Consider the following 10,105-nt stretch of genomic DNA (forward strand, 5'->3'; position numbering starts at 1 on the left):
CCTGGCAGCCCTGGGCTCCCATTGCTGCATGGAATGTTCGTCTGGGCGGGGCCGCAGCCTCCCGTGGAGGTGAGACGGGTGCCTGGCGGTTCCCTCTTGCCTTTCAGCGGGGGGCTGAATGTGCCTCACCCTTTACCCCCAAGTCTGTGCCGCTGTTCTTGGGTCAGAGAGTCACGTGGAAAGCAAAATATTTTCGGTCCCCCATTTCTAACAAAAGTGGAAAAACAGTTTCTTTGCATTGCCTGCCTGCCTGCCTGCCTGCCTGCCTGTTTTCTGTGGGTTGCTAACGTGGAAGTTTATCTCTAGGATGCATGTGGCCCCGTCCTCTCCTCTGACATACTGACACCGTCATGGGCACCATCACATCGTGTTTATTGGCCCTCTGTCAAGCTGGGACACAGTAAGACAGGACAGGAGAGCCTTTGACCTGTCTGAGTGTCAAAGCTCGATGGGCAGAGAAGACAGAGCAGACAGAGCAACTGGGGCCACAGGGGCTCCCCAGAAAGGACTCAAGGGGGGTTCTGAAGAGAAGGGCACTGGGCAGCCTGGTGGGAATGGCCGGGGGCCTCTGCCCAGCTCCTGGCCGAAGCCGCGGCTGGGAGGCAGGGGCTGTGGACTCGGGTACACTGGAGCGCTAAGGCGGGCTGGTCAGGGAGGATCAGGGTTGGTCGCTACATTCAGCCACCACAGTGAAAAACAGGCTGAGCCTCAGTTTTCCATCTGTCTAATGGGAATAGGAAGACAGGGCCGGCTCCCACTGGGAGAACCTGTTCAGTCCAAGCATACGGGTCCCCTCAAAGTTCTCACCACACGGCCCCACTCCGGTTTCCTGGGGGCTCGCCTAGAAGCCCTTGCGGGGTGTACTCCAGGCAGGTTCCCCCTGCCAAGTGGGGCAAGCACTTGGCATGGTAGAGGAATTTCAGCTGGCCGTGGTTCAGGTTGCATCTCACCACGTGTGAGCCAGACTTTGGAGTTTCGTCACAGGTCCCAAGGAGGTCATCGTCCCAGCCACTGTCCGCATCCCAGACCTGCACCCTCAGGGTCCCCCCTGTGGCGAGGATCACTTCCCCAAAGTCCAGTCTTGTTGTCCAGCTGGGGTTGTTATTGTTCCACACGGTGTACGTCCTCAGCTCCCGGCCGCGGTAGAAGACCTTTACGTAGGCGTCGGTGGCAGTGACCAGGTCTCCCCACAGGTTCCATGCTTGGAAGGAGGTCACTTCCAGCCGGGCCAGGCCCCTCTGCCGTGGACAGCAGTTCCGGGTAGTGGCCGCCGTGCTGTGGCACATGCACTGGCACGGGTCGAGGGGGCTCTTCTGCTGCCCTGGGGGGCACGGCCGGTTGCAGTCCCTCCAGCGGGCCCTGTCGGTCAGGTACTTGCTCACGGCCAGCCTCAGCGCCCCCCGCCGCGGGTCCCGGCTATCCAGGAGGAAATGCAGAGGCTCCAGGGTGTAGTCCACCAGGCCGGGGCTGCCGGCCAGCGAGGCCACCCAGGCTGAGAACTGCTCAGGCCCAGCCTGGCTCCCGAACAGCAGGTCGTGCAGGGAGGCGTGGTGGCCGCCGACCACTTCGGAGAAGCGCTCCCTGTAGGTCTCGTGGAAGGAGGCCTCGATCTTGTGACGCTTCTTCTTCTCCTCGCAGGCTTTGGATTCGGCCGAGGTGCTGGCGTGGCTGCCTATGCTGGCCTGGGCCTCGACGTTCAGGCAGTCCTCCACCTCCTTGGCCGTGAGCCCGTCCAGCGCCAGCTCGCAGGTGCGCAGGGCGGTGATGGCCGAGATGCGGCCGCCCAGCTCCACGGCCCGGATGAAGTGGGTGCCGTAGTTGGAGATGAGCCTCAGGTAGCTGGGCTCCGTGGAGGCGTTGAAGTGGGGCGGCAGGTCCCTGAGGGCCCTCTTGAAGTCGGGGTGCAGTGGGGGCGTGTGCACCAGGTGGAAACTGTGAGGAGGGAGGAAAACATCAGCTGGGCCCGGTGGAGGGTAGTATTTTCCCCATGCAATAACTTCAAGGTCACACGTAAGTGGGCAAAACCATTAATAAAACTTGAACCCAGGGGCCTGGCTCCAAAGCTCGCTCTGGGGCATGGAGCTGTCAGGGAGGCCTACTCTGCCCTTCCTCAGTGACCTAGATACTGTATAGGTATTTTCTCTTTCCTTTATAAAATAAAGTTTTTTCTTTTCTTTTTCTTTTCTTGTTATAAAAGCAATGATATCACACAGATGGTATTCCATTTAACTTTGGAACCTAGTCATGTGGCCTTCATCCGTCTGTCCCCCTGCTTTGAGCTCTGTGTGCCTGGGCTGCTGACAATTTGGGCCACACGGGCAGGAGGTGCCCTGCCTCATTCTGGACAACATGTGGCCTCCAGATCTGAGAAATCAGAGCAGGTGACTTGGGGTTGGGCCATGCAGGTCATGCACTTCTTAGGTGTGGACCCAGGTCCCAGGCCGCCTGCTCCCGGGCAGCCACGGGTGGTGACTGTCGTTGCTCAGCAGCCCTGACACAAGGCGGGTGTCAGTATTGGTTGAATGGATGAATGGGGCCCAGAGAGGAAATGCGAGGTGCTCAAGGTCGCACAGCAATGAGAAGGCAGGACCCGGCCAGGTCTCCTGCCCTTGTCCCCATTCAGGAAGGACCCCATGGAAGGCTGGCAGTGCCCAGGAAAGAGAAGGCGGGGTGCTCACTAGTTCTAAATGGCACCATGCTGGGGTGCTCAGGCATGGACTTGCTTCCCCTCTACCTGGTCTCTCACTGCACACTTCCAGATTCGAGACCTCATGGATGGGAGGAAGACACAGGGCTGAGTCGCCTGAAGTCTGAAAACCAGGACTGTGGTTTCTTCCTGGCAGAAGCAGCCTCCAAGTCCCACCCTTGCATTCCAGGGCTCCTAGACCCCCTGGAGTTTCCCCACTGTTTTCAAGCCCTCTGCCACCTACCCTCAGCTCTCACCTGTAGAAACGACACTCCACCGAGTCAGTGCTGAAGGTGTACTGGTCCTGGTGGGTCTTCTGGGCCGCGAAGTTGGCTGCCTTGGAGTGTGCGCCGGCCACGGACACATGTGCGTTGCTGGTGGGGTGGGGAGTCACGTCCAGGCCGACCTTCCAGTCGTTTCGGATGTTGCCAGACGCCTCCTGAGCCACGGCTTCGGTGGAGCTGGCTTTGGCTTTGGCCACGCGGCGCTGGCAGCCAGAGCCCTGGGCATGCCAGTCCGTGACTGCCAGGGGCAGGCGCTGGAGTGCGCCTGGCTCTAGGGCGTTTTCACAGAGGGTGCAGGTGCCGTCGGGCCGCAGGAACCTGCGTGTGTCCACTGGGAAGGAGCCCGAGCGGCGGAGGCTGGTCACATCCACACCCTCCCCGGCCAGCCACGAACCGGGCACGAACTTGTGGCTGCGCTTGCACTCCGAGCGTGCGGCCGTGTGGCAGGGGGCGGGGGCTGGCGGAGGCATCTGCAGCAGGAGGATGCCCAGGAGGAAGCGGGCCGCCATTGAGCTGCAGAGACAGGGGCGTTTGGGCTCTGGGAAGCTGGGGGCAGAGGAATGGAGGGGGGCTGCACTCTGCCCCACAACTGTGGATCATCAGGGCACATGGAGGGGAGGGGTTGAGATTTGTCCTAAGTCACTGAATGTCAGAGCTGGAATATCCCTGCCAGGCCTGGTCCACCCCCTCTCCGTTGTACAAATAGAACCAGAGAGGGGAAGTGCCTTTCCCAGGGTCACACAGCCGAGAGGAGCCCTTGCTGGAATTTTACTCTGTAAGGCTGAATGTGGATCTAGATTGATGGTTCCAGGCCAGGCACTGTGGCTCACGCCTGTAATCCTAGCACTCTGGGAGGCCGAGGTGGGCGGATTGCTCAAGGTCAGGAGTTCGAAACCAGCCTGAGCAAGAGCGAGACCCTGTCTCTACTATAAATAGAAAGAAATTAATTGGCCAACTAATATATATAGAAAAAATCAGCCGGGCATGGTGGCACATGCCTGTAGTCCCAGCTACTCGGGAGGCTGAGGCAGGAGGATCGCCTGAGCCGAGGAGTTTGAGGTTGTTGTGAGCTAGGCTGACGCCACGGCACTCACTCTAGCCTGGGCAACAAAGCGAGACTGTCTCAAAAAATAAATAATTAAATAAAAATAAAAATAGATAAAAAATAGATTGATGGTTCCGTCCCCAGGAGACAACTGCAGCTGGTGGGAGGGGTTTCTGGCCACAGAGGGGACAGAGTAGCTGCAGCAGGTTTGGGGAAGGGCCTGGGGACCTGGGGAAGCCTGGACTCTGAAGAAGTGTCATGTTTGGCCCCAGACAGGCCACCCTTCTCCCACCACGTCTCTTATGCTGTCTTGGTCTCTATCTTGATCTCTAAAGCCCTTCACAGACTTGGAAAAGAAATGAGGGTGTGCATCTCCCCTGATCTCCCCATTTTCCCTTGGGGAAGAACATCAGCCTAAATTCTGGAATAAAAGCTGCTGATACGGCCACACCCCCAGTTCTGTGTGTGTGGTGGGGCGTGAGGTTTGCTGTCCAGATCCCCTTCCCATGCTGCTCTCCTCTCTGACACTCCCTGCAGAGCTCGGTGTCCTGCCGGCAGTGACAGGGACCTTCCTACCTCTTGCCCGCTATTGGGCAATGTTTGGCTAGAAGGTTCTTCCTTATGTCCAGGTGGCCCTGGGGCCCCACCTGGGCCTGCTATGATAGAGAATCTCCTCTCTGTCCCCACCTGAACAGGCCTTTCTCCTTGGGCACCTGCTGGGGTCAGCAGCTCCTGAGACAAGAGGGTGTGGAGAGCAGTAGCGCTCCCCCACCCCAACCTCCGGGCCCTAAGAGAGGAGCGACGGGAAGGGTGGAATTCCAGGCGGCCTGGCTGGCCCAGGGGGGTAAACAGGAGAAGGGGGATCCTCAGGTGCCCCCGCTCTTCCCTCCTGGGAGGCCAACCTTGATCCAGGGGACTCCATCTCTGCCCTGCCCTCATTGTGTTCTCTCCCAGACGCTTTAGCTGTGAGCACTGGCAGGGGCCTCCGACACTGTGCACCAACCTCTTCTTTCAGTGCACGAGCACACGGAGGCCCAGAGGCGCCACAGGCTGCCCCGCGAGTTAGTGACAGGGCACAGTCTGCGCCCCAGGTGTCTTCCTGCTCCTCCGGGCTCTCCCTGTGACCGGCAGTCCCTCCCACCCAGGGGCCCGGCTCCCTCCCTACCTGGAGTCTTCGTGGAGTGGAGACGCTGCTGCTCAGATGTCCTCTCCCTCCCACTGGGGCTCCGAATGGTGGCGTCAGCCCCCCGGGCAGGCCCACCTCATAGATCATCACCCGGTCACGTCATTTCTGCTTCCTGCCCTGCCCCCGGCTGTGGTCACAGGTCCCCCGAACTCTCCCCCTCCCGAACCTGCACCCACCCTGTCATCACCTCTCATCCGGGGCCTGCCGGCAGCCCACAGGAAGCAAGCAGCTGGCCGGGCGGAGGCTCATCTGCCTGCCAGTGCCGCGGGGCGGGGCCGGGGCCAACAGACAGAGGGGTGCAGGAACCGAGGACCTGGAGGTTCGGCTCCGTGGGGACCGACAGGCCGGCAGGGGCACCCCCCTGCTTCCGACACGCAGCACTGGCGTGTGAGATGTAAGAAGCGGGCCAGAAGAAGAGCTGGGAGGGTGGGCCGGGGCGCCAGCCCGCCTGGGCTTGGGCCAGGTTATGCATGAGCTGTGTGGCCTGGCAAGGTCCTTTAGCCTCTCTGTGCCCCAGTTTTCTCATAGGAAAATGGGGGTAATATTCATGTAGACCACGGAAGTTGTTGTAGAGAGGAGTGAGTCAACACGTGTAGAGTGCTCGACCTGTGCCCGGCCCTCGGTGAGTGTCAATGCCTGTGACCAGTCCCTCCTCCCCGAGCAGGCTCCCGTCACGCTGCCCACCTCCTGCCCAGCCCACAGCCCAGCCCAGCCCAGGCTCCGGACCCCGAACATGTGCTCCGGACAGGGCTTCCTGCTCCCCACTTTCGAGGAGAGGCAGCGGCCCCCACGCTGGCCCCCAGCCCGGGCCTGGGGTTGCAGGTGCTGGTGGGAGAGGTCGGGTGGGAACAAGGCTCGTCTCCTTCACCCTTCGCCTTGCCTGAGGTCAGGGTGGGGACAAGTCTCCATGGAGGGAGTGACTCACAGGGCTACTTTCTGGGGGCAAAACCGCACTGGTTCTGAGGTGGGGTCAGTGGGGTCACTGGGGGGCCTGTTCTCAGGACCTATGACTGTGTGTTGACAGCAACCACACCCACGTGTGACACCAAGTGTCAGGGTCACATCTCAAGCCTCATCCCTTGGGCTGTGCCCCTCCTGCGTCTCTGCTGTTACGGGAACGGGCTTGCGCTGCCTTCTCGGAAGCTGGCCCCTCTTCTCTTCCCAGCTGTCCCCTCCCTGCCCCAGACGGAGTGGCCTCCTGACCCCTCCGGCTCCTGCCTGGCTTGAGCGCCGAGGCTGCGAGGAGCTCGGTTTCCGGCCGTGCTGGCAAGGCCAGTGCGAGGGACACTGAAGCCTTCTGAGAAATCTGTAGGAATTCCAGCTTCACCAGAAACATCATGCTACGTGGCTCTTGGAGTCGATACTTAACCACTTTCTGAGCCTCAGTTTCCCCATCTATAAAATCAAAGGGAGAGCTTGGGGATTCTAAAAATCCATCTAATGATGCAATGTGCATTCCGTGGGTTTTGAGTGGCTTACGAAGGGGCTGATGTCCAAGAGATGCTGGTGGTTGTTGGGGGAGGGGGCTGGGGGGGGTCCACCAAAGAGCTACGATGACGTCGAGGCGTAAACTGGTTCTGAATTGTGTACTGGCAACAGTCGTCTTGGCCGGTGGAAACTTAGCACTTGAAATGTGCATTGAACATAGTTTGTCCTCAGAGACACAAGTTGCAGCAAATGCACAATTTGTTCAGTTGCCAGACACCATCTATATGGTTTTTTAATTAAAAGCTTTACTGAGATGTGATTGACACACCTTATAATTCACCCATTGAAAGCCTATGATTCGATGGTTTTTAGTATGTTCACAAGAGTTGTACACCCATTAGCACAATCAATTTTAAAACATCTTCATCACTCACAAAAAAGAAACCATGTACGTGCTGGCAGTCACCTCTCATTTCCCCACATCACTAACCGACTTTATGTCTCTGTAGGTTTTCCTGCTTTGGACACTTCATATAAATGGGATCATACAATATGTGGCCTTTTGTGTCTGGCTTATTTCATTCAACACAATATTTGCAAGGGTTATCATTTTGTAGCACGTATCAGTACTTTACTGAATAATATTTGATTGTATGGACATTGTTTCCTTTTTGGCTATTACAAATAATGCTATTATGAACATATTTGTATACATGTTTTTGTGTGGACATATGTTTCTATTTCTCTTGGGTCCATACCTAGGAGTGAAATTACTGGGTCTTGGGGTAACTCTAGGTTTAACTTTTTTAGAAACTACCTGTTTTCCAAAGTGGCTGCACCATTTTACATTCCCACCAGCAATGTGTGAGGGTTTTGATTTCTCCACGTCATTGCCAAAGCTTTTTATTATCTGTCTTTTTGGTTACAGCCATCCGAGTGGGTATCAAGTGGTATTCCATTGTGGTTTTGATTTGGATTTCCCCAACAGCTAATGAAGTTGAACATCTTTTCATGTGCTTATTGGCCATTTGTGTATCTTCTTAGGAGAAATGTCTATTCAAGTCCTTTTCCCCTTTTTTGAACTCAGTTATTTGTCTTTATTGTTGAATTGTATCAATAATAGTTCTTTCTATATTTTGGATTCTAGACCCTTATCATATGTAGGGTTTGCAAATACTTTATCCTATTCCTTGAGTTGTCTTTTCATTTTCTTGGTGGTTCATTTTAAAGTACAAAAATTTTTACTTTTGATGAAGTTCAATTTATCTGTTTCCTTCTTTTGTAGCTTATACTTTTAATGTCATATCTAAGAAGTCTCTGCCTAACCCAAAGTTATGAAGATTTACTCCTATGTTTTCTTCTAAGAGTTTTACAATTTTAGCTCTTCCATATAGGTCTATAATACATTTGGAGTTAATTTTTGTGTATAGAAAGAGGTCCAACTTCATTCTTTTGCATTACCAAAACCATACAGTTTTGGTAATTATTTTTAGGTTTCAAAATATCTACTCTTGACAGAAAAGCTCTGTAGGTACCTGCTATCTTTGAATGTTTATGTCCGCCCTCGCCCCAAATTCATGTTGAAACTGAATCCTCAATGCAATAGTATTAAGAAGGGGGCTTTAGGAGGTGATTATGTCATGAGAACTCCACCCTCATGAATGGCATCAGCCCTTACAGAAGGGCTTCAGGGAGTCTGTTAGTTTTTTGTTTTTGCCCTTTCCTACTTCTATCATGTGAGGATGAAGCAACAGGCAGAGAGCAACCCTTGCCAGACACCAAATCTGATGGTGCCTTGATCTTGGACTTCCCAGCCTCCAGAATTTCGAGAAATAAATTTCTACTATTTATAAGTTACCCAGTCTAAGGTATTTTGTTATAGCAGTAGGAATAGACTAAGACAGAATTGGTATCTATGAGTGGGGTGCTGCTGTCACAAATACCTAAAAATATATAACCAGTTTTGGAACCGAGTAATGGGTAGAGGTTGAAAGAGTTTGGAAGTATGTGCTGAAAAAGAGTTGTATTGCTGTGAGTGGTCTCTAAAGGGTTTTCTAGTGAGAGTCCAGAAGAGGAGAGCTGTAGAGAGCATCAATTATTTTAGAGGTTAAGTGGCTGTGAGCAGAACATTAGTAGAAATATCGGGACCAAAAATGTGGAGGCAGAAAAATAAAGGGTGTTCATGATGAGGTCTTAGATGGAAATAAGAAATATGTTTTTGGAAAGTGGAGGAAAGGTGATCTTTGTTATAAAGTGCCAAGAATTTGGCTGAATTGTGTTTGTGTACTAGTGTTCATAGAAGAGAGAACTTAAAAGCAATGAAATAACATATTAGGCAGAAAAAAAAATCTCCAAGCAAAATGTAGAGGATGCAGCATGGCTTTTCTTGACTGATTCTAGTAAAATGTGAGAAGAGAGAAACAAATTAAGGATGGAATTTGTAATTTGAAAGGGAAGCAGAACTGAAAGAGTTGGAAAATTTTCAGTCTGGCCAAGTTGTGAAAAACAAGAAAGTGTGCAGGAGAGAACACCCAGGGAGTGGCCAAGGAAATGTTTGATAAGGAGATTAGTATGTCAAGAAGAAAGGTGATATAGCACCTCCTGTATTTTCCTGGATAGAGCTGGGACTCATTCTACTAAATGAAGTAGCTCAAGAATGGAAAAACAAGCACCACGTGTACTCACCAGCCAATTGGTATTAACGGATCAACACCTAAGTGGAAGTATATGAATAACATTTATCGGATGTTGGGCGGGTGGGAGGGGGGAGGAGGGGATGGGTATATACAAGCACAATGAGTGAGATGTGCAACGTTTGGGGGATGGTCACGCTTGAAGCTCTGACTCAAGGGGGGAGGGGGGCATGGGCAATATACGTAACCTTAACATTTGTACCCCATAATATGCTGAAATAAAAATAAATAAATAAATAAAATAAAACTGCAAAAAGCAAGCAAGCAAGCAATCCAGAAGTCATTGTCTTCATCAAGACAATGAAAAAGGACCCCCAAAGCATTTCGGAGATCTTTAAGGCTGCCATTCCCCATCACCGGCCCAGAATACTAGGGCCTTGAGGGCACAAGGATCAGGGAGGGGCCCAGGGTACCTGTGGGACCTCAGGGTTTGTCCTCTAGGGCTGCTTCAAGTTTCTGTTCTTTGCTGCATTCTGGCACAGTGAGGGGGGCGGGCCTAGAAGAAAGGATGGATGGATGGAAAGAACGCGAGCGGAGTGAATGAAGGGACAGGTGAAAATGCCTGTCCGGAGCTGCTTGTCTGCTGTGTGCCAAGGCCAGCTGAAAACAGCTGATGGTATGGATGTCGTTGAAGAAGTCAGCAAACGGCCCAGACATTTGTCCTTCAGCTAAGTTCTTTGTTCTAAGAATTATTAGCTGATATCTGCACATCTCGCTCCTTATCTGCAAGGAGTTATGCTTGCTTAAGTTTTCATATCCTTATTTATTCCCTGACTTTTTACA

The 10,105-nt window shown here is 53.3% G+C and overlaps 1 protein-coding gene across 1 annotated transcript; it reads right to left on the reverse strand.

Moving 5' to 3' along the window:
- Positions 1-355: 355 nt before the first annotated feature.
- On the reverse strand, positions 356-5,307 carry PRF1 (perforin 1). Its single transcript, XM_012762609.3, has 3 exons — positions 5,181-5,307; positions 2,944-3,483; positions 356-1,932 (listed from the first exon to the last, which is right to left on the reverse strand). Exons 2-3 carry the CDS (start codon positions 3,477-3,479, stop codon positions 804-806), a joined length of 1,665 nt encoding a protein of 554 aa, XP_012618063.1. The 5' UTR covers positions 3,480-3,483; positions 5,181-5,307; the 3' UTR covers positions 356-803.
- Positions 5,308-10,105: the final 4,798 nt, after the last annotated feature.

This window comes from Microcebus murinus, chromosome 14, assembly GCF_040939455.1.
Source record: "Microcebus murinus isolate Inina chromosome 14, M.murinus_Inina_mat1.0, whole genome shotgun sequence".
In the NCBI taxonomy this organism is placed as follows: domain Eukaryota; kingdom Metazoa; phylum Chordata; class Mammalia; order Primates; family Cheirogaleidae; genus Microcebus; species Microcebus murinus.